The 24,770-nt window shown below is 37.7% G+C and overlaps 1 protein-coding gene across 2 annotated transcripts in view; it reads right to left on the bottom strand.

Annotated features, from left to right (window-relative positions):
* Positions 1-24,770, bottom strand: part of LGSN (lengsin, lens protein with glutamine synthetase domain) — a 136,055-nt gene that overhangs the window by 31,780 nt on the left and 79,505 nt on the right. The window contains exon 2 of one of the 2 annotated variants that reach the window (XM_089332329.1): positions 8,532-8,695. In XM_089332329.1, coding sequence (XP_089188455.1) covers positions 8,532-8,561 — 30 coding nt within the window. In that variant the 5' untranslated portion in view covers positions 8,562-8,695. Of the gene's footprint in view, positions 1-8,531; positions 8,696-24,770 lie in introns of those variants that run through there. The other variant, NM_001082227.1, reaches the window with a different exon arrangement.

Genomic DNA, 24,770 nt, shown 5'->3' with positions numbered 1-24,770 from the left:
AGTTACAGACAGAGAGAGGGAGAGACAGAGAGAAAGATCTTCCATCTGCTGGTTCATTCCCCCAAATGGCTGCAATGGCTGGAGCTGGGCCAATCCAAAGCCAGGAGCCAGTAGCTTCTTCTGGGTCTCCCACGCTGGTGCAGGGGCCCTGGCACTTGGGCCATCTTCTACTGTTTTCCCAGGCCATAGCAGAGAGTTGGATCAGAAGTGGAGCAGCCAGATCATGAACCGGCACCCATAGACAGAGGCTTGGCCTAATACACCACAGCACCAGCTCCCAAACTAAAATTTTAGAAATGAAGAATTCAATATATCAAACAGAAAATACAGTGGAAAGCCTTAACAATAGACTTGGTAAGGTAGAAGAAAGAATATCTGAGCTAGAAGACAAATCTTTAAAAATATCTCAGACAAAAAAAAGAAAAAAATTTAAAACTCAGAAAAACTGAAAATAATGTTCCAGATTTATAGGACACTATCAAACAACTAAACATATGTGTCTTAGGAATTCCTGAAGGTGTGGAAAGTGAGGATGGGTTAGAAAACCTATTCTATGAAATAATAGCATAAAACTTCCCAAATTTAGAGAAAGATAGGGACATTCAAGTACAGGAAGTACACAGAACCCCTAATAAATATGATCAGAAAAGATCTTCACCACAACACACTGTAGAGAAACTTTCAAAAGTAAAACATACCAAAAAGATTCTAAAATGTGCACAAGAGAAACTCCAGATTACTTTCAAATGTTCTTCAATTGAACCAACAGCTGATTTATCATCAGAAACCCTATAGGCTCAGACAGAATAGAGAAAAATGGTCCAAGTACTAAACGAAAAAAACTGTCAAACCAGAATACTGTATCCAACAAATTTATTTATAAATAAAGGTGAACTAATGATCTGCACAAATATAAATTCAAAGAATTTATCAGCACTCTTCCAGCTTTTCAGATGATACTTAAGGATGTGACACACACAGAAACAAAGGTAGTCATCATCATGAAAGAATGTGAAGGCAGAAAAATCTCCTAGTAAAACACAGAGGAAATCCAAAACAAATAAGGAATAGTTATAGAAAAATGGCAGAACCAAGTTGCTACTTATTAATAATAACCTTGAATGTAAATGACCCAAATTTTCCAATTAAAAAAATAACAGACTGAATAGATTAAAAAACAAATCCCATCTATTTGCTGCCTCCAAGAAGCATACCTCACCAACAAAGATAAAAACAGATGGAAAGTGAAAAGATGTAAAAAGATATACCACGCTAACAGAAAGCAGAAATTGGCAATTGTACCCATGCTAATGTGAGATAAAATAGACTTTAATGCAAAAACTGTTAAGAGACAAAGAAGAGCAGTATGTAATAATTAAGGAATGAATTGAACAGGAAGTTTTGACTATAATCAATGTATATACACCTGGTGCCCCGGGGACCTGGCTATTTAAAACAAGTGTTAATGGATCTAAAGGGACACCTAAGATTCAATACAATAATAGGGGACTTCAACACCCTGCTTTCATCAATGGACAGAATGACTCGACAAAACTAATATACACTAAGAACCAAACACACCTCGTTGATATCTATACAACATTTCATTGCACAGCTGCAGAATATACATCATTTTTATCAGTGCATGGTACTTTCTCTATGATAGACCATATGCTAAGCATAAAACAATTCTCAATAAATTCAAAAACATTAAAATCATATCATGTATCTTTTCTGACCACAATGGAAGCTGGAAATTAACAACTTAAGGAACTCTAGGAAATGTGCAAATACATGGAGACTTTACAACATGCTCCTGAATGAACAGTGTGTCATAAAAGAAATCAGAAGGGAAATCAAAGAAATTCTAGAAACCAGGGAAGATGACAATACAACATATCAAAACTTACAGGATGTAGTAAGAGCAGTGTTAAGAGGGAATTTTATAGCAATTAGTGACTACATCAAGAAATTGGAAAGGCATCAAATCAATGAACTATCAATGCATCTTAAGGACACTGAAAAACAATAACAATTGGGGCTGGTGCTGTGGCATAGAGGTAAAGCTGCAGCTGCCAGCATCCCTTATGGATGCCAATTTGAGACCTGGCTGCTCCACTTCCGATCTAGCTCTCTGTTATGGCCTGGGAAAGCAGTGCAAGATGGAGCAAGTGCTTGGGCCCCTGCACCCATGTGGGAGAATAGGAGGAAGTTCCTAGCTCCTGGCTTCAGATTGGCACAGCTTCAACCGTTGCAACCACTTGGGGAATAAACCAGCAGATGAAAGATTTCTTTCTCTCTGCCTCTGTCTCTGCCTCTCTCTAACTCTTACATTCAAATAAATAAATAAATGTTTAAAAAAAAACACACACAGCACTCCACACCCAAAATTAGTAGGAGGAAAGACAAAATTATAATTAGAGAAAACATAAACAAAATTGCTCAGTGAAATGAAGAGCTTTTTTTTAAAAAATAAAATAAAATTTATACACCATTGGCCCAACTAACTAAAAAGAGTGAGAAAACTCAAATTAATAAAATCAGAAATAAAAAAGGAGATGTAACTATGGATACTACAGAAATAAAAAGAATCTTCATGAATTACTACAAACAGTTATATACCAAGAAATGGGAAAATCTGGAAGAAATATATCAATTCATAGACACAAAAGTTGCAGGATATAAAATTAACACACAAAAATTATACACAAACAATGCCATGACTGAGAAAGTCCCATTTGCAATATCTACCAAAAAAATTAAATACCTTGGAATAAATTTCACAATGAAAATTACAAACTATTAAAGAAAGAAATAGAAGAAGACACAAAAAATGGAAAAATCTTTCATGTTCATGTATTGGAAGAAGTAATATCATCAAAATGTCCATACTACATTTTACAGATTCAATGCTATCCCAATAAAAATATCAAGGACATTCTACTCAGACCAAGAAAAAGCAATGCTAAAATTCGTATGGAAACACAAGAGACTCTGAACAGCTAAAGCAGTCTTAAACAGCAAAAATCCAAGCTGGAGGTACTGCAGTATCAGTTTTCAACTCATACTACAAGGTAGTTATAATCAAAACAGCCTGGTATTAGCACAACGTAGACATGTAAACCAACAGAGCAGAATAAAAACTCCAGAAATTAATCCATGCAGCTACAACCAACTAATATTTCATAGACAAGCTAAAATCAATCAGTGGAAAAAGAATGGTCTCTTCAACAAATGGTGTTATGAAAATTGTATCTGTTCATGCAGAAGTATGAATCAAGACCCCTACCTTACACCTTATACAAAAATCAACTTACAATGGATCAGAGATTTAAATTTGCAATCTAATGCCATAAAATTTCTAGAGGAAAAGAATCAGGGAAACTCTCCAAGACATTAGCATAGACAAAGACTTCTTGGAAAAGACCCCCAGAACAGGCAATAAAGCCAAAACAGACAAATGAGATTACATCAAGCTAAGAAGCCTCTTGCATTGCAGAGGAAACACTCCGCAAAATTAAGAGGCAACTGACATAATGAGAGAAAATATTTGCAAATTATGAAGCTGATAAAGAATTAATAACCAGAATATATAACAAAATCAAGAAACTCAACAATGGCAAAACAAAAAAATCCAGTTAGGAAATGGGCAAAGGACTTGAACAGGCATTTTTCAAAGGATGAAATATAAATGGCCAACAGACACATGAAGAAATGCTTAGGATCACTAGCCATCAGGGAAATGCAAATAAAAACCACAATGAGGTTTCACTTCACTCCAGTTAGAATGGCTATCATCCCAAAATCAAAAATAAATAAATAAATAAACAAATAAATACATGCTGACAAAGTGTAGGGGGGAAAAGGTACACTAAAACATTGCTAGTAGCAATGTAACCTGGTGCAGCCACCATGGAAGACAGCTTGGAGATTTCTTAGAAATCTGAAAATCTACCATATGACTCAGTCATCCCACTCCTGGGAATTTACCCAAAGGAAATGAAATCAATATATGAGTTATTTGTGTTCCCATGTTTACTGCAGCTCAATTTACAATAGCTAAGAAATGGCATCAACATAGATACCTATCAACTGATGACTGGATAAAGAAAATGTGGTGTTATACACTATGGAATACTACTCATATATAAAGAAAAATGAAATCTTGTCTTTTGCAACAAAATGGATGCAACTAGGAACCATTATGCTTATTGAAATAACTCACTCCCAAAAAGACAAATATCATATATTTTCTCTGATATGTAGCAGTTATCATAGACCACAAAAAAAAAAATATGGGAAAGAAACAGACATCTTGTGATTTGATTGTTCCTTTTAGCTTTTGTTTATACTTCTGTAGAATTGTAGTCATTCTACTTTTTACTTGTTGAATATTATGGTTAGCGGTGTGTTAAACCGATGACTATATAATGAACTGAAATTATGTTTTTTGTACAAATTAAAGAATAAAAAGAGGAAAGAAGGAAGGCGGTGGATTGAGGGAGGGAGATAGAGAGATGTATGGTTTTCTTTTTAGAATTATAGCTATGAAATACATGAAATCTGTTCTATTTTTATTAATAAAAAATTTTAAACATTTACATTTATATTTCATATATACATTGGCAATTGGCTCTATAATGCTGTGTGAAAAAAGATTCAAGAATATTATGGAACCTTCAGTGAAGATATCAGCTGAAATCCTGAAGATAAAAATACTGAGCCTCATGAAATGGAATATTTTAAATATGACAGGAAATGGTGTTCTATCCTATAAAATGTTTATAACTAGAATGTTAAATATCATTCCAGTCATTTTCTTTGGAAAGCCTTAAATTAGATGAATAGATATGTGTTTATATAAATGGATATCATACACAATTAGTATTATTATCATAGGCAAATAAAATTCTATCATGTAAAGGAAAAAGCAAAAAATGTGTTAAAGATGTAAAAATGGAAACTCAGAGAAGCTACTGCTGATCAACCGATAGTAAAATAAAGTATATATGAGAAATGACTCCTTTTCAATGTGTGCTCTCTATCTCCTAAGCACTAATTTAATATCTGCAAATTCTCCTCCAGCTGATACAAGTAAAGTCCCAATGGGACACACAAAAGTCTAATAACTTGTCCTAAATCACACAGTATTAGGGCCAATATTAAACTATGAGGTATTTCAAAAAGTTCATGGAAAATGAAATTAAGAGTTTTATTTCTGGCCTGCACTGTAGCATGACAGGTTATGCTGCCACCTGCATCTCCAGCATCTTATATGGGCACTGGTTCGATACCCAGCTGCTCCACTTTCTTTTTTTTTTTTCTTTTTCTTTTTTTTTTTTTTTTTTTTTTTTTGACAGGCAGAGTGGACAGTGAGAGAGAGAGAGAGACAGAGAGAAAGGTCTTTCTTTTGCCGTTGGTACATCTTCCAATGGTCGCCGCTGCCGGTGTGCTGCGGCCGGCGCATCGCACCGATCCGAAGCCAGGAGCCAGGTGCCTCTCCTGGTCTCCCATGCGGGTGCAGGGCCCAAGGACCTGGGCCATCCTCCACTGCACTCCTGGGCCACAGCAGAGAGCTGGCCTGGAAGAGGGGCAACCAGGACAGAACCCGGCACCCCGACCGGGACTAGAACCCGGTGTGCCAGCGACGCAGGCGGAAGGTTACCAGCTGCTCCACTTTCAGTCCAGCTCCCTGCTAGTGGCCTGGGAAAGCAACAGAGGATGGCCTAAGTGCTTGGACCACTGCACCCATGTGAAAGACCCAGAAGAAACTCCTGGCTCCTGGCTTCAGCCTGGCCCAACCCTGGTTGTTGTGGCCTTTTAGTGAGTGAACCAGCAGATGGAAGACCTCTGTGTGTGTGTGTATGTGTGTGTGTGTTTCAACCTCTTTCTCTCTTTCTCACTGTAACTCTGCCTTTCAAAAAAATAAATATTTTTTAAAAAAAGAATTTTATTTCAATTCCAAAAACACTGTTTCATGGAAGTTAAAAAAGCATCTTATGAAAAAACGATGCATGGATTTCAAAAAATATTGCTCCAAGATAAGTTAAACTGTTGATTTCAATTTTTCACAAACTTTTTAAAGTATTCTTGCATAGACATTCTGATTTCAGGAGTGTGTACTTACTATTGCACATGAAATAAAAACTTAATTTTTAACATCCAGATTTCTTAGACAGAGAGCCACTTAATAAACAGGAATCAGACAGGTTTGAAGTAAATAGAAATCAATATAAAAGGAGCTATAAATCTTGAAATCTGAAAGCAAAACCTCTGAATCCTAACAGACAAAATACATTGAAAATATAAAAATAGCATCAGGAAGTCTCTTTTGAATCACAGACACAATGACATAAAGCAGAGAAAGTAGGCAAAGCTCATGTAAGTCAATCTCCAGACTTTTTGGGGCAACCTCTGGAAGGGCAGTCAGAGCCTCCCCCTAGGGATACATTTAATGCCCCCAAAAGATCTGCAGATGAGGACAAATCTCTGGTCTCACAACAGATGGCACACGGACTTCTAAGCGCAGACACAGCCCCTTTGGTGTCTACCTATGTCAAGGTTTTCTGAATTGAGTTATAAAGGTGTACAGAACAGAGAACAGACCTTACCCAACTCATTTGGCATATCACACAGCTCAATACCACACACGAAGTTCCTGACACATAGATTTTAATTGTTATGCTGGGTTTCCATTTTCCTCAATTTTACAACTTCATACATCCTTAGGGTCTCCTCTGCAGAATGTGTGTTTGGTCTACTTTGTGTGATCACCACCACTGAGAGTTTAGCAAAATGCGTGACTTTATGGCATGATTTTAAAGACCAAAATTGCTTTAGGGATGTATCAAATCTAAGATTAATCACTGTTCTTTTTACTGAAAGACAAAGACTTTGTTTGGGTTGGGAATTGATTATCCTGTGGGATTTTCTTCACAGGCACTATCTGCCCTTTTGAATCCATGGAGCCTCTATTCAGCTGCTGTGTTTTTACAGTTAACTTTATGTTGCTGTTGCTCACATTACCAGAACATCTGGTACGGAACACAGTCATTGTCCTTTTCCACACAGCAATTAGCTGAGAAGAGAATGCTACAACCATTTCTTTCCTTCTCCCTCCTGAGAATGTAACCTTATGCAGGAGAGTACAAAGGAGAATACTCAGCAGAGATGAGGTCTAACGGTTCACCATTAGACCAGCCGAGGTTCACCATTCTTAGGTCTATTAAACATAATGTCTATTCCAATTATCAAGGCACTTCTCACCACCAAATAGAGTATGTCTCTTGGCTGTGAACACTGTGGAGTTTCTGTAAAATCATATTGGTTACTTTTCTCCATAGAGACAAGAATCCACATTTGGTGTAGACTGGTCTTGAGAACAGTATGTCTCCTAAGGATTGTCACAGAAGCTGTATCACCTGGTATCCTGGCCTGCAGCTATGAGAACCAGGGAAGACAGCACAATTCTGCCAAAGGCTTGGTATTAGTAAGTGAATCCTAGTCTAAGAAAAAGTAAAATAGTTAGAAATCACTCTCAAAATGTTAATGATGTACATACTGCACACCTCTGCTTTTTTTCTCAAATTTATCTTCTGCAGCTACAAAATAACTTTCAAGTAAATTTGTTTTCTTTCATCATTTGATGTTTATGACAGTGACATACACTAGGATAACACACACTTCCTCCTCAGTAAGCCTGGAAAGTACATTTGTTCTTTTCTCTGTCCGAAAGCACATTGTTTTCAATCATTAAACGAAGCAGTGGTGCCTTTATTCCTTAGATGTTAGCTATCTTCTCCAACAGATGAAGAAGGAGAGGGGACCAGATCTATATGCCACTCTTTCATGCACAGTACCTTGGCCAATCACTGCTCCCTTCACTTAGTGGGTTTGTTTATTATATTAAATTTTAACTTCATCTAAAGAAAACCCACATCTGCCAGACTTGACCACAGCTTGCGTCTACACTGCAATCTTTCAAAATGGTCTGTTAAAAACACTAGACTAGAAGTTGGGCACATACACATTAAGAACTGATGGGAAATTCTACATATTGACAAAGAGTTATTTTAGTATACTCCATTTCCCATGATTGACTAACACCATTTAAAATACTATGTATCAATATAATTTAAAAACAGGTTTTCATCTTTAGTAATTTAATCTCCAAGCATTTTTATTAGAATGGGAAAAAAAACTTCAAGATAAACAAAGACTGTTCTCTCAATAACAAGCAAAATAGGAATAAATATTTTATAGCATACTAGTACATAATGAAGTTATTTTAAAACATTATTCAAACTAAGTGAGCTTTCCTAGATAAGATTCTGAATTGCTCAGTTTTTATTAGATTTATAAACTCACTATGTAGCAGAGAAGAATCTTCATAAACTCTTCCAAAACAAACATATAACAACTATAATCTTGCTGCCCTTAGCCCTACTGAAACTCAAATAGTTGATGTAGAACAATAAAAAACTTTGCTGTCAGTATTTTAGCAAATAACATTTTAATTATTAACTCCATACCTCCTGCAGAAGATCCCCTTCATCATTCATCTCAACACTTTTTTATTTAAGTCAGCTTTGGAATCCACATTATCAGTAACAAATGCATTCAACACGTATTTATATATATTCCTCCCACAAAGATGGCAGATGATGAATTCCATGGAGACTCTTTCCAGCAGGGGCTGGCAGGTAAGAAAAAAATAAACATCAGATTCTGATGTGTCATGCCCAAGGCACAGTGTGCTAGCAATGCACTAGAACAGTCCAATGACAAATGCTCATTTATGCCTGACTCCCTGCAAACAAAAGACATGCAGAGCTCAAAACTGTGTTGATTCACTTTTTACTCGAACATAGTGAAATTTTTGTTATATAACAATTGTATTCTGGAACTAAATCTATTGTTATACTCAGATGATGCAACATCTATTAGACAACTATGCTAACAAAGCTTACAGACAAAAACACAAGTGGAAAAACACAGCTTTAAGCAAACCAAATTTTTACTAGTAGCAAAGATCCACTCATTTTTTGAAGTGGGACAGAGGAGTCTATGTCCTCTCCTTTTTAAAATACTTACTTACTTACTTACTTACATTTAATTTGAAAGGCAGAGAAACAGATGGAGAGAGATCTTCCATATTCTGGTTCACATATGACTGTGACAGAGTTGGGCCAGACTGAAGCCAGGAACCAGAAACTTAATCCACCTCACCCACATGGATGGTAGGGACCCAAGTACTTGAGCCAGCATCTGCTGCCTCTCAGAGTCGGCATTAGAAGGAAGCTGGATCAGAAGCAGAGCTGGGACTTGAATCAGGTACTCTGATATTGGATGCAGACATCATAAGCAGCTACTTAACAACTGCACCAAATATTTGTCTGAACCACTTATTTTTTTAAGATTTATTTATTTGTTTGAAAGGCAGAGTTACAAAGAGGCAGAGGCAGAGAGAGAGGGATCTTCCATCTGCTGGTTCACTCTCCAAATGGTCGCAATGGCCAGAGCTGGGCCAATCCAAAGCCAGGAGCCAGGAGCTTCTTCCAGGTCTCTCATACACATGCAGGGGCCCAAGCAATTAAGCTATCCACCACTGCTTTCCCAGATCATAGTAGAGAGCTGGATCAGAAGAGGGGTAGCCAGGACTTGAACTGGCACCCATATGGAATGTTGGCACAGCAGCTGGTGGCTTTACCCACTATGCCACAGCACCAGTCCCCCAGTGCACTTATTTTTTTAATTCCCATTTTTATTTTATTTCTTTAGAATTTGGTCTCCAAGTTAATTCTGGTTCTTCACTATATAGCCATAGCCATCTCTGGTTGGCTTTTGCAATTTTCCAAATGTCTATCTGTAACAAATCTTAGTGCATCCCAGCTATCCACAATGAATATAGAATCATCTACAAGCTGCACCATAGGATTCTAGAAACAATCCTAACTCAGTTAGAGGTAACTGAGAATTTTTTCTCTTCACTAGTAAAGGGAGTTTGCAATTATACTTTAGCACCCCTCAACTAAGACTTCCAGAATGGCTGGCAGGAATGAAAGAGGCAGGATAGAGAATTTCTTCTTAATCAAACCAAACCTTCTCTAAGGATTTTTCATGTGTGTATGTACAGTCTCCACTGTTAATCAATTCTGTCTAGGTCTCCTGGGCCTGAATAAGCACAGGCTAACATTCCAATCAGTCAGGGCTGACTCTCTTGGTCCATTTCAAAAGTCTAAGGATAGTGACAACTGTTCCTATTTCCATCACATTGGCCCTGTTTCTATATCTGATTCTAAAACTTCTGCTCATAGAGATTTAGACCTAGTTCTGATGCTGTTGTCCAGTTACAACTGCATCCTACATGAGGGTATTGTGTACTCCCAGACTTCCCCAAGACAACAAATTGTATCTTCCTAGTGTTTGACTTGCAATTCTTGCTTTTCTCCAGGTTGTTGGCTGTGATTCAATTCCCACAATGTACCAACACCTCACTTGGGTTTTGTTACTCCTCTTCTGTGACCATATTTGCTTCTATTCTAACAACTCTATCTAACATATGCTCTTCTCTATACAAAATGGGTATTAAATGTGCAACAGGAAAAAACGTTTTGTGAAAAATTTTGAATGCCAACATAAATGATAGAAAAGAACTGTCTGAGTTATGCTTACATATTAGAACATGTTAAGAGCAAAATCCTTTCTTTACAGCACTATCTGCCCAAATTTTCTGTTGGGAATTTTATTATCTTCTGACATTCTACTTAATTCATTTCATCTCCATATACTTACCTTATTTTGATAATCTCACCTTCTCAGTCTTTATCCATGAGTTTCTTCTAATATCCCTTCCTGGGCCCTTGATTTCATGTCAACATATTAATACTTACTAAGCCTAGTTTTGTGTAAAAAAAGTATAATACTTTAAAGAAATACTCACATAGCATTTTAAGCGACCTAACATGAAGTCTGATCCCTGAAAGCACTTTTTCTGCATCTGCATAGTCACTATGCTCGCTTAATTAATTCTACTTGTTAATTTGTTTTTTGTCTTTCTACTAGTCTCTTTGTCTTTCCTTTCTATGTTATGATTTTCAGTATCTTTTCAGTTCTCCATGAGTGTCTTCCTAATAAAATTATGATACATATAGAATTCAAACATACTATTTATAAGTGTTGTCTATTGCTGATAAATTTCATTCTCTATTCTTAATTACAAAGTTAGCTTTCCATTTATTCTTTTTTTAGAATTTCAATTTTTAATTTTTATTAATATAAAGATAATATATTTCATGTTTCATAGCTACAGTTCTAAGATAACCACAATTCCTCCTTCTTTCTCTTCCTTCCTCAATCTCCCTCCTTCTATCCTTTCTGGTTTTTTTATTGTTTCAAAAACAGAATTCATAATTTCAGTCTATTCTATAATAACAGGCTTAATGCACTAACCATAAACAAGTAAAAAGTAGAAAGATCACAGTTTCACAGGAGCATACACAAGGGCTATATACAACAATTAAATAACAAGATGTCTGTTTCATTCCTATATATATATATATATATACACTCAATATTAATTACCACATATCAGAGAAAATATATGGTATTTGTCTATTTGGGATTGGCTTAGTTCACTAAGTATAATTGGTTCCAGTTGTATCTATTTTGTTGCAAAAGACAGGATTTACTTTTATGGCTGAGTAGTATTCCATTATATGTAATGACTATATATATAATGATTTTATATAATAATGATTATATATATATAATTACAATTTCTTTTTCCAGCCATTAACTGAAGGACATTTGAGATGATTCCACTGAGCTGCAATAAACATGGGGATACAACTCTTTCATATGCTGATTTCATTTCATTTGGTTGAATTGCCAGGAGTGGGATGACTGTGTCATATGGTAGATCTATTTTCAGATTTATGAAGAATCTCATACTGTCTTCCATAATGGTTCTGTTACTTTACATTCCACCAACAGTGTATTAGAGTATCTTTTTCCTCACATCCTCACCAGCATTTATTATTTTTTTGATTTATAGATGATAGTCACTCTAATCATAGTGAAGTGAAACCTCACTTTTTTTTCTTTTTTTAAAAGATTTATTACTTGTTTGAGAAGTAGAGTTACAGACACAGAGAGGAAGAAACAGAGAGAAAGGTCTTCCATCCACTAGTTCACTCCCTAGACAGTTGCAATGGCCAGAGCTGGGCCAATTTGAAGCCAGGAGCCAGCAGCTTCTTCTGGGTCTCCCATGTGTGGCCATATGTATTTTATCCTTTGAAAAATGCCTGTTCATGTCCTCTGCCTGTTTCTTAACTAGATTGTGCCCTTGTAGGTGGGTTTCTTGAGTTCTTTATAGATCCTGGATATTAATCCCTTATCAATTGCATAGTTTGCATATATTTCCTCTCATTCCGTCAGCTGCCTCTTCACTTTTTTTTGAGTGTTTCCCTTGCAGTGCAAAAGCTTCTTAGCTTGATGTAATTCTATTCGTCCATTTTTTTATTGCCTGTGCTTTTGGAGTGTTTTCCAAGAAGTCTTTGCCTATGCCAACATCTTGCAGTTTCCCTGAAGTCTTTCTCTAGTGATTTGATGGTATCAGTGTGTATATTTAGATCCTTGATCCATTGTGAGTTGAATTTTGTATGAGATGTAAGGTAGCAGTCTTGTTTCATACTTCTGTACCATGTGATTAATTCATTAGATAAAGAGAATACATTTAATGAAATATATCATCCTTTCATGATAAAAAAAAAAAAAACCTTTCTATAGGGTATAGAAAGAGGAACATTCCTCAACACAATCAAGGCAATATATTACAAACCCACAGCCAGCATCATATTGAATGGGGAAAAGTTGGAAGTATTTCCACTAAGGTCCAGAACTAGAAAAGGATGCCCACTTTAACCACTGCTATTCAATATCATTCTGGAAGTTTTCACAAGAGTCATTAGGCAAGAAAAAGAAATCAAAGGGATACAAATTAGAGAAAGAAGTCAAAGTATCCATTTCTTTCTTAAAACTTAGAAAACAGTATTGGCATTGTGGCCTAGTGAGTAAAGCTGCCTCCTACAATGTCAGCATCCTATACCGGCACTTGTTCAATCCCAGCTGCTCCACTTCCAATCCAGCTCCCTGCTAATGGCCTGGGAAAGCACAGGAAGATGGCCCAAGTCCTTAGGCCCTTGCCACCCATGTGGGAGAACTGAAAGAAGCTCCTGGCTGCTAGTTTCAGATCAGCCCAGCTCCAGCCAGTTGGGGAGTGATCCAGCAGATGGAAGATATCTCTTGGTGTTTCACCTCTTCTCTGTCTCTGTAAACTCTGCCTTTCAAATAAATAATTAAAAAGAAGAAGAAGAGGAAGAAGAAAAAGGAGGAGGAGGAGGAAGAGGAGGAGGAGGAGAAAAGGAGGAGGAGGAGAAGGTCAAGAAAAGGAAGAAAACTAATTCAATGTACCTATTGACCTAGTTATATATTTTTGTTAATTTCATCCAAATCAATGTTTATTTTCTTCTTAAACATTAATAATCCATCTATTTACTTTATATACCCAAGGTGAACTAAAAAACAAAACAAAGTCCAAAACTGGCTGAAGTTCCCAGGTAATCAACACAGTTTATTAAATGCTATTACTTAAATCCATTTCTCTAACCTTCCAAGTGAAATTAATCCTAACTCTAGTTTTGAAGATAATAAGAATGTTGTGAAACACGAAGTTTTTACATTTCTGACAGGTAAATCAGATGAACAATTAGATCTTAATAAATTGCTAGAACTTATTTATTCCTTACTTATAAGTTTTCTTATCACACACAAATAATGTTGTCTATACAAGCTGCACATCACAAATCAGAGACTTTAAGAGACTCTCATTTACAGTGACAATTTCTTCACTGATTATCTTTACACAGACCTGTACATCACCATCTGTAACACACTAAAATTGTTACATCAAATTGTCTTCATTGCCTCTCCTCATTATGAGTGAATTCTTTCTTCTCTCTAAGCTGAAGATCAGCTATTTTTTTAATTTATTAATTATTTGAAAGTCAGAATTACAGAGAAATGGAAAAACAGAAAGAGATCGCCCACCTGCTGGTTCACTCCCCACATGGCAAATAATGGCTGGGATTGAGTCAAGCCAAAGCCAGGAGCCAGGAATTTCGACCATGTATCCTAAGTGGGTTGCAGGGTCCAAACACTTGGGCTGTCATCCATTGCTTTTCCCGGGCCATTAGCAGGAAGCTGGATTGGAATTGGAGCAGCCAGGACATAAAACGGTGCCCACATGAGATGCCCGCATAGCAGGCAGCAGTTTTGCCCACCACGCCACAACATCAGCCCAAAATTAGCTATTTTAACTACAACTCCAACTTCTGTTACCAACAGTTCAGATGTATACTTACTGAGCAGCAATTGCATTTATTTTCAAAACTGTTTATCCTAGTTACACTGTTTATTACAAATGTGTAGTTTAATTAAATATTATGAAAAAATATGAACACAGTTTTCTTCAAAATTACGTTGAATGTTCTAGAAAAGCTTGAATATGGTACATGTCTAGTAAAAATTCTTTTTTAACTTGGTTTGTGTAACAACTGTAAAAGTTTAAAAAATTTATCAAAATTTACAATTTTCTTTTAGATGATCTTATTTTTTAACCTACCTCTCAGAAAGAGGAGGGGAGAGAGAGAGAGAGAGAGAAGAGAGAGAAAGAGAACCATCTTCCATCTGCTGACTCACTCCCCAAATGACAACAGCTGGAGTTGGGCTAGGCTCTATCAAGCAGCCAGAACCTCCATCCGAGTCTCTCACATGGGTGAGCAGGGGCTCAAGTACATAGGCCATCTTCTGATACCTTCCCAGGCATGAACTCAGGTTGCTGGACTGGAAGTAGAGTAGCCAGGCCTCAAACTGGTGCTTTTATATGGGATGGAGGCATCCCAAGCTGTAGCAACCCACTACACCATAATGTCCACATCTCAGATGTTATTCAAATTATCTTTAAGACCTTGACTCTCAAAAATTTTGGAAACCTTGTAATATGCTCGCATGATGCAATATATTCATGGTTTGTGGAAGAAACACAATATATATGATATGCAAATTAACAGGTCTGTGCTCAAAAAAGATTATCCCAAAATCAATGAATTGGCTAATAAACATATAATTATGACTTTACTTAAAATAGTGTGTTAAAAGTATACACTATTTATGATTTCCTACTTTAGCTAACTTTCTTGATTAGCCAGCCAACATTTCTTACCTGATTGAGACAAAAGACCTCCAGTATCTATAAACATTTAAGACGTGAATGATGCCTTTTAGGAAAAAAATGTGAGATTTAATGCTTGCATTTACTTTTCAAAAAAAGAATAACTAAAGGGCAAGATGAAAAATGAGAAAAGAAAATGGATATAGAGAAAACAGAAAAAATAACTGGATGGTGGAAAACAGGTGGACAAACAGACTTTGAATAAACCTTAGAAACTAATCCTAAACAATCAATGAGGAACACCAAGAACCAATGCAGCATGAGAATAGAATGCTCCAGAAGGAGGAACAATGCAAAGAAATGGAAAGGGTTAGAGAAAAAGATGGCCAATCCAGATCTGGCATGTGAATATAACAGGAGTTTCAGGAAAAAAAAAATAGGAGTTAAAATAGAGACAAAGAAATATTCAAAAATATCAAATTTCCTGAATGGAAGGAACTGAGCTTTCAGAATAAAAGGCTACAATGAATGCCCTGCAATAGGGATTATAATTGAATCACTTCAAGGCAAATCATGGTGAAATTTCAGAATACTAGCACGCGGTAAGGATGAAGAGTCAGAAAGAACTCAAGCTCCTTAACATCACTGGAATCTCAAAGGCAAATGGAGAAAAGCTTACAAATCTGGTGGGAAAATAATACCTTAACATTTTTTCTATTCACAGTCAAAACTTTCAGTCAACTGAAAAACAGAATGAAGGAATATTTCACATACCACCCACATACTCTTTCTCAGGAAACTAATGAAGAATATGTTTCTCCAAAGTAATAAACTAACACAGAGGAAAACCATAGATCCAAGTAACAGGAGATCCAACATGGGAGAGCTTAAAGGGAATCCCCCAGGAAATTGATAAAGCAAGATCTCAGAATGACATTTGAACACCAGGAATAAAGTGCTATTAGATATCCACAGGAAAAACATGCCAAGAATTATAATTCATGAAGAACATATTAAAAATGCCTCTTTTCTCTGTAGTTTTAGGAGAAAATTGAAAAGTTGGATGGATAATGTATACAGAGAAAACAAAGAAATTGAAAAGAAAAAACTAAAAACATCTATTATCAGACACCTTTCCTTATAAGTAACAATTTACATTTATGTATTTTTTAAAAGATAAAATCAGAGCCCTTCACACAACTTATATATGACAAATTTAAGTGCTCTCTGACCATGCTGTTGATTCAGAAAGCAACTGATACTACTGATTTCTATTTTAGGTTTCTTGAGAATCACTGCAGGTCAATTAAGAATGATTCATAAATTGAACACAATATTTACACAGCCTTGCCTCCAAAATATGTAGATTAGAATTAAAGATAAGTTGTGGGGCCAGCACTGTGGCATAGGCAGTGAAGCCGCAACCTGCAGTGCCCACATCCCATATGGGCACTGGTTCGAGTTCCTCATTGCTCCACTTCCAATCTAGCTCTCTGCTGTGGCCTGAAAAAGCAGCGGAAGATAGCCCAAGTCCTTAGGCCCCTGCATCCGTGTGGAAGACCCAGAAGAAGCTCCTAGCTTCTGGCTTCGGATTGGCGCAGCTCCAGCCATTGTGGCCATCTGGGGAGTGAACCAGAGGATTGAAGACCTCTCTCTCTGCCTCTGCTTCTCTGTAACTCTGCCTTTCAAATAAATAACTATATCTTTAAAAAGAAAAAAAAAAGATAAGTTGCATATTCTACAAGACTCTAGATGACTTGTGAATAACTTTTCCAGAAAAACAGAATTGTAACCTCTACACATAAATAAAAAATACAAAGACGTTAAAGATCTCTACGATGAAAATTACAAAACCTTAAAGAAAGAAATAGAAGAGGATACCAAGAAATGGAAAAATCTTCCATGCTCATGGATTGGAAGAATCAATATCATCAAAATGTCCATTCTCCCAAAAGCAATTTATAGATTCAATGCAATACCAATCAAGATACCGAAGACCTTCTTCTCAGATCTGGAAAAAATGGTGCTGAAATTTATATGGAGGCACAAGAGACCTCGAATAGCTAAAGCAATCTTGTACAACACAAACAAAGCCGGAGGCATCACAATACCAGATTTCAGGACATACTACAGGGCAGTTGTAATCAAAACAGCATGGTACTGGTACAGAAACAGATGGATAGACCAATGGAACAGAATTGAAACACCAGAAATCAACCCAAACATCTACAGCCGACTTATATTTGATCAAGGATCTAAAACCAATTCCTGGAGCAAGGACAGTCTATTCAATAAATGGTGCTGGGAAAATTGGATTTCCACGTGCAGAATCATGAAGCAAGACCCCTACCTTACACCTTACACAAAAATCCACTCCACATGGATTAAAGACCTAAATCTATGACCTGACACCATCAAGTTACTAGAGAACATTGGAGAAACCCTTCAAGATATTGGCACAGGCAAAGAATTTCTGGAAAAGACCCGGGAGGCACAGGCAGTCAAAGCCAAAATCAACTATTGGGATTGCATCAAATTGAGAAGTTTCTGTACTGCAAAAGAAACAGTCAGGAGAGTGAAGAGACAACCGACAGAATGGGAAAAAATATTTGCAAACTATGCAACAGATAAAGGGTTGATAACCAGAATCTACAAAGAGATCAAGAAACTCCACAAAAACAAAACCAACAACCCACTTAAGAGATGGGCCAAGGACCTCAATAGACATTTTTCAAAAGAGGAAATCAAAATGGCCAACAGGCACATGAAAAAATGTTCAAGGTCATTAGCAATCAGGGAAATGCAAATCAAAACCACAATGAGGTTTCACCTCACCCTGGTTAGAATGGCTCACATGCAGAAATCTACCAACAACAGATGCTGGCGAGGATGTGGGGAAAAAGGGACACTAACCCACTGTTGGTGGGAATGCAAACTGGTCAAGCCACTATGGAAGTCAGTCTGGAGATTCCTCAGAAACCTGAAGATAACCCTACCGTTCGACCCAGCCATCCCACTCCTTGGAATTTACCCAAAGGAATTTAAATTGGCAAACAAAAAAGCGGTCTGCAGCCTAATGTTTATTGCAGCTCAATTCACAATAGCTAAGACCTGGAACCAACCTAAATGCCCATCAACGGTAGACTGGATAAAGAAATTATGGGATATGTACTCTTTAGAATACTATACCGCAGTAAGAAACAACGAAATCCAGTCATTTGCAACAAAATGGAGGAATCTGGAACACATCATGCTGAGTGAAATAAGCCAGTCCCAAAGGGACAAATACCATATGTTCTCCCTGATCGGTGACGACTGACTGAACACCAAGAGGGAAACCTGTTGGAGTGAGGTGGACACTATGGGAAACGGTGGCTTGATCAGCATAGCCCTGACTGTTAATGAACAACTTAATACATTATCCCTCTTAGTAGTTTTTTTTATCTGTTCTACTTAATATGACTGGTTTAGTTCTGTAATTGATGCACAGTTATTCTTAAGTGTTGAAAATTAACTGAAATGTGATCCTTGTTGAACATGGGAGTGGGAATGGGAGAGGGAAGAGATGTATAATTTGGGAGATGCTCAGGCTGACTTGCCCCAAGTGGTGGAGTTGGAAGCATACCAGGGATTCCAATTCAATCCCATCGAGGTGGCATGTACCAATGCCATCTCACTGTTCCAGGTGATCAATTTCAGTTCACAGTTGGTCATGGTGGAGGGACTAAGAGTCAAAGGGAGCACATAGACAAGTCTAATACCTGCTAACGCTAACCGATGGAGTAAATAAAGGGGAGAGTGATCCAACATGGGAAGTGAGATACTCAGCAGACTCATAGAATGGCAGATGTCCTAAATAGCACTCTGGCCTCAGAATCAGCCCTAAAGGCATTCGGAGCTGGCTGAAAAGCTCATGAGAGTATTTCAGGCATGGAAAGCCAAGACACTCTGGCAAAAGATCTCTGCGAGTGAGATCCCAGTGGAAAGAACACGTCATCAAAGAAGGAGGTACCTTTCTCTGAAGGGAGGAGAGAATCTCCACTTTGACTATGACCTTGTCTAAACAAGATAAGAGTCGGAGGACTCAGAGGGCTTCCATAGCCTTGGAAACTCATGACTGGAGCATAGGGAGATTACTGATGCCATAGACAGGAGTGTCAATTGGTAAAGTCAACAACAGGAGTCACTGTACACTTACTCCTCATGTAGGATCTCTATCCTTAATGTGCTGTACATTGAGATTTAATGCTATAACAAGTACTCAAACAATATATTTCACTTTGTGTTTCTATGGGGGTGCAAACTGTTGAAATCCTTACTTAATGCATACTAAACTGATCCTCTGTAAAAAAAAAAAAAAAAAAAAAAAAAAAAAAAAAAAAAAGAAATTATCAATTCCCAACTTGACTCTCACTGGGATTAAACATGACAATAGGTCTGCTCTGATTTCATCATCATTTAAAAAAAATCATCTATTATTTTTCACTTTATGTTTCTGTGTGGGAGCAAACTGTTGAAATCCATACTTAATGTATACTAAGCTGATCTTCTGTATATTAAGATAATCGAAAATGAATCTTGATGTGAATGGAAGGGGAGAGGGAGTGGGAAAGGGGAGGGTTGTGGGTGGGAAGGACGGTATGGGGGGGAATCCATTGTAATCCATAAGTCGTACTTTGGAAATTTATATTCATTAAATAAAAGTTAAAAAAAAAATAAAAATAAAAAAAAATAAAAAATACAGAAAGATATTAGTCTCCAAAATAATAGGGTTTACACTTATTTGAAAATATTAATTTTCCTTATTTTATGTTATATTCACAAATAAATAAATTTCTGATGAAATAATTTTTATTTTTTTATTTTTTGAAGATTTTATTTATTCATTTGATAGGTAGAGGTACAGACAGTAAGAGGAATAGACAAAAAGAGAGGTCTTCCATCACTGGTTCACCCCTCCAAATGGTTGCAATGTCTGGAGCTGGGCTGATCCGAAGCCAGGAGTCAGGAGTTTCCTCAGGTTCTCCCATGCGGGTGCAGGGGCCCAAGCACTTAGGCCAACTGCTTTCCCAGGCCATAGCAGAGAGCTGGACTGGAAGAGGAGCAGCCAGGAACAGAACCAGCGTCCATATAAGATGCTGGAGCCATAGGTGGAAAATTAACCTACTGAGCCACAGCGCTGGCCCCGCTGATGATGTAATTTTTAAAGCAATGTATCTTCCAATGAGGAAACATTCTTTTAAAAGGTTTATTTATTTATTTGAAAGTCATAGAGGGCCAGTGCCGCAGCACACTAGGCTAATCCTCCGCCTTGTGTCACTGGCACACCGGGTTCTAGTCCCGGTCGGGGCGCCGGATTCTGTCCCGGTTGCCCCTCTTCCAGGCCAGCTCTCTGCTGTGGCCAGGGAGTGCAGTGGAGGATGGCCCAAGTCCTTGGGCCCTGCACCCCATGGGAGACCAGGATAAGTACTTGGCTCCTGCCTTCGGATCAGCGCAGTGCGCCGGCCACAGCACGCCGGCCGCGGCGGCCATTGGAGGGTGAACCAATGGCAAAAGGAAGACCTTTCTCTCTCTCTCTCTCACTGTCCACTCTGCCTGACAAAAAAAAAAAAAAGTCATAGTTACACACACACACACACAACACACACACAGAAAGAGAGAGCAAGCTCTTCCATCCACTTGTTCACTCCCCAGATGGCCACAATGGCCAAAGCTGGCCAATCAGAAGCCAGGAGCTTCCTCCACGTCTCCCAAGTGGGTGCAGGGGCCCAAGGAGTTGAGCCATCCTCCACTGCTTTCCTAGGCCATAGTAGAGAACTGGATATGAAGTGGAGCAGCCAGGACTCAAACCGGCACCCACATGGGTTGCCGGCATTGCAGGCAGCAGCTTTACCCACTACATCACAGCTCTGGCCCCCAAGGAAACATATTTTTAAAAAGTCAATGAAAACATTCCAAGATGTTTCTTTCCATGAGTCTCTAATTAAGCTCCTTCAAAAAAAGCCACTGTGCTCTGCAGTGTCTGTCAGTCCATATTATAACTGTGACCACCATGAAGCTGCAATGCACACGCTTCATTCTACTCCAGCTGTAAAAGGGCATTCTGATATCAAATGCTTTTCAAATTTTACAAATATTTAGCACTGATCCCTCTTTTTTTGCTTTTTTTAAGGATTTATTTATTTATTTATTGGAGAGGTAGAGCTACAGACAGAGAGAGGGAGGACACAGAGAGAAAGGTCTTCCATCTGCTGGTTCACTCCCCAAATGGCTTCAATGGCTTGAGCCGGTCCAAATCCAAAGCAAGGAGCCAGGAGCTTCTTCTAGGTCTCTCATGCGGATGCAGAGGCCAAGCACTTATGCCATCTTCTGCATTAATAGGCCATGGCAGAGAGCTGGATAGGAAGAGGAGCAGCCGGGACTCAAACTGACGCTCATATGGGATGCTGGCACTGCAAGCTGGGGCTTTAACCTGCTGTGCCACAGTGCCAGCTCCGACAATACTAATTCATTTACTCTCCTCAAAATAATTACGATATGCATTAAAATTCTTTTTTTTTTATTTATTTAAGCAGGTAGAGTTGCAGGCAGTGAAAGAGAGAGACAGAGAGAAAGGTCTTCCTTCCATTGGTTCACTCTCTAAATGGCCGCCATGGCCTGTGCTGCACCAATCCGAAGCCAGGAGCCAGGTGCTTCTTCCTGGTCACTCAAGCAGGTGCAGCGGCCCAAGCACCTGGGCCATCCTCCACTGCCCTCCCAGGCCACAGCAGAGAGCTGGACTGGAAGAGGAGCAACCAGGACTAGAACCCGGAGCCCATATGGGATGCCGGCTCCGCAGGCAGAGGATTAACCAAGTGAGCCACGGCTCCGGCCCCATGCATTAAAATTCTTACTACAATTTCAAATAAGTTATTGTGAAGAAGAAAATAAATGTTAGTAAAGGGTTTAAGAGAAAGAGGCTACAGGAACCTAACAAATTGTCTGAAGGTCCATAATCAACAATTTCTATTCATAAGCATTTGTTAAATGCCTCCTATATTCAGATACTGTAGTATTCAAAATGGTACAGCCACTGAGCCATGAATGTAAAAGACTCAAGCATTCCCCACCACTCATCTGAGATGACATATGGGAGACTGTTCAATGCAAGTACTTCTGCCAAAAACTTATCTAATTGAACGGATTCAGAGAAGAGTGACTAAAATGATTAAAGAAATTACAGGATTCATTTATGAGAACAGATTGGAGAAGCTAAAGTTTAGTAAGTACCAACAGGGGAAACAGTATATTGTTTACCACTGGGTTACTGCCTCCTGATGAATTATTGAACAGAATTGGAGAAGCAAAAGATTCAGATTAGATAAAGGACTAAACCCATTCTTTCACTGTTGGATAAAACAACATCACAACAATTCTTTTTCTTTCATGTTTATGTTCATTATAGCTTACAGTTGTAATGTATGAAATAAGGTTCTTGCTTTCCCAGCATGAACTGCCTAAGAAACAGAATTAAAAACATGCCCTCTGGGACCAAGGGAATAACTGATTCATGAGAATAATGGGAGAGTCCTGAGAAGGGAATAGTCTTTCCCACCATCTCCATCAATCACAAAAACATAGTTCAGGCTGACCATAAGGCCATAAAAATAGTGATGATAGGATGTTTACTCTTTATATTTCTCCAAATTTGTGGTTGTCCAATGCTAACCTGGACTTGTTCCTCCCTTCCTAAGTACTCAATGTGACATTGACAACTGGAAGACTGACTTTGATCCTTTATTGACAAGAATGTGGTTCATAAATTAGGAGCAGTTAAATCTGAGCTCCTCTACTAGGTCTGTAACTGCTGATCACAAAAGCTCCTAAGTCTCCTTCACATATCAAGCCCCCATCTCTTCCCAGGTCTGTCCAGAAACAGCTCAATTTTCTAGATAAATCTGTTTACAGGATTGGGATTTAAGACCTATTTTTTTCTAATTTTTCAATTTTTAAAATTTATAAGGTCAATAAGTTTCATGTATTTCACATATACAGATTTAGGATTATAGTGATATTTCCCACCCTTCCTTCTCTCCCACTCCTGCTCCCACCCTTCCTCCTCCCCCCTTTCTTATTCTTTAATTTTTACAATGACATACTTTCAGTTTATTTTATAATCATAAGTTTAACCCTCCACTAAGAATTCAACAAATAGTAAGAAGAAAACACTGTTCCTCAACAGTAGAGACAAAGGCTGAAAAACAATAACCAAATCAAAATGCCAATTTCATTCATATACAATACATTTTTGTACTCTATTAGTTATCATAGATCAAGGAAAACATATGACTTTTTGGGGGGGACTGGCTTATTCCACTAAGTATAATGATTTCCAGTTATTTTGTTGCAAAGACAGGATTTCATTCTTTTTACAACTGACTAGTATTCCAGTGTGTGTGTGTGTATAAAATGAAGAAAGTAGTTGGGGTGAGATGAATAGGAGATCAGTGATGTTAAGGATGGAGAAGAGCACACATGGAAAGGGAAACTAAAGAATGTTTCTCTTCCTATTTACTTGGTGGAAAAAGAGAATTTTGGGGCCGGCACTGTGACGCAATAGGCTAAAGCCCCAGCCTGCAATGCTAGCATCCCATACTGGTGCCCATTCAGTTCCCGGCTGCTCCAATTCTGATCCAGCTCTCTGCTAATTCGCCTGGGAAATCAGCAGATGACCCAAGTCCTTGGGAACCTGCACCCACGTGGGAGACCCAGAAGAAGCTCCTGGCTTCAAATCAGCTCAGCTCCTGCTGTTGCAGCCCTTTGGGGAGGAAACCAGCAGAGGAAGACTTCTCTCTCTCTCTCTCTCTCTCTCTCTCTCTTTCTGTCTCTACCTCTCTCTGTAACTGTCTTTCAAACAAATAAAATAAATCTTTAAAAAAAGAAAAAATTTTTTAAAATTTTAAAAAAGACAATTTCTATCTCCTGATCTTTCTAGAAATCTAATTAAGTAATGTGTAGAAAATAATGTAATTCCCTGAAAAAATATTTGATAATCATGAAAAGCTGATACAACAAAAATCCATCTCATAATCATTTTAATTCAATATTTTAAATGATTTGCAGAGACCTTTAAGCATTCATATATGTAACACAAACATCAAAAAGTTAAAAGAAATCTATCATGAATGTGAAAGCATGAAATTTTGAATGGTAAGGCACATAAGAAGCTATAATGAGTTTAAAAAAACATATAATGAGTTCAAAATTGATGTGAAACAGCCCATATTATTTTAGAGGAAAAGAGAATGCCACAGAATATATATTTTAGAGCACTATCCATTGAACAGATTTGATAACTGGTACTAATATTTCCTTCTTTAAGTATGGCATCATTCTATTTATTCAGACAGTACTTAAAACCTATTAAGAACCCCAAAAACCTTTCATTTTGTAGATTTTAGTTAATATTCACCATATGTATAAATGTGATAATGAATATATGTTGACATAATAAATTTTAAGGAAAAATAATTTTGCAAGAAAGAAAAAATACAGGTTG

The sequence above is a fragment of the Oryctolagus cuniculus genome, chromosome 5, assembly GCF_051225735.1.
Source record: "Oryctolagus cuniculus isolate XC-2025 breed Fujian yellow rabbit chromosome 5, ASM5122573v1, whole genome shotgun sequence".
Lineage (NCBI taxonomy): Eukaryota > Metazoa > Chordata > Mammalia > Lagomorpha > Leporidae > Oryctolagus > Oryctolagus cuniculus.
The sequence above is the reverse complement of the archived record's forward strand: the minus strand, read 5'-3'. Positions and strand labels throughout refer to the sequence as shown.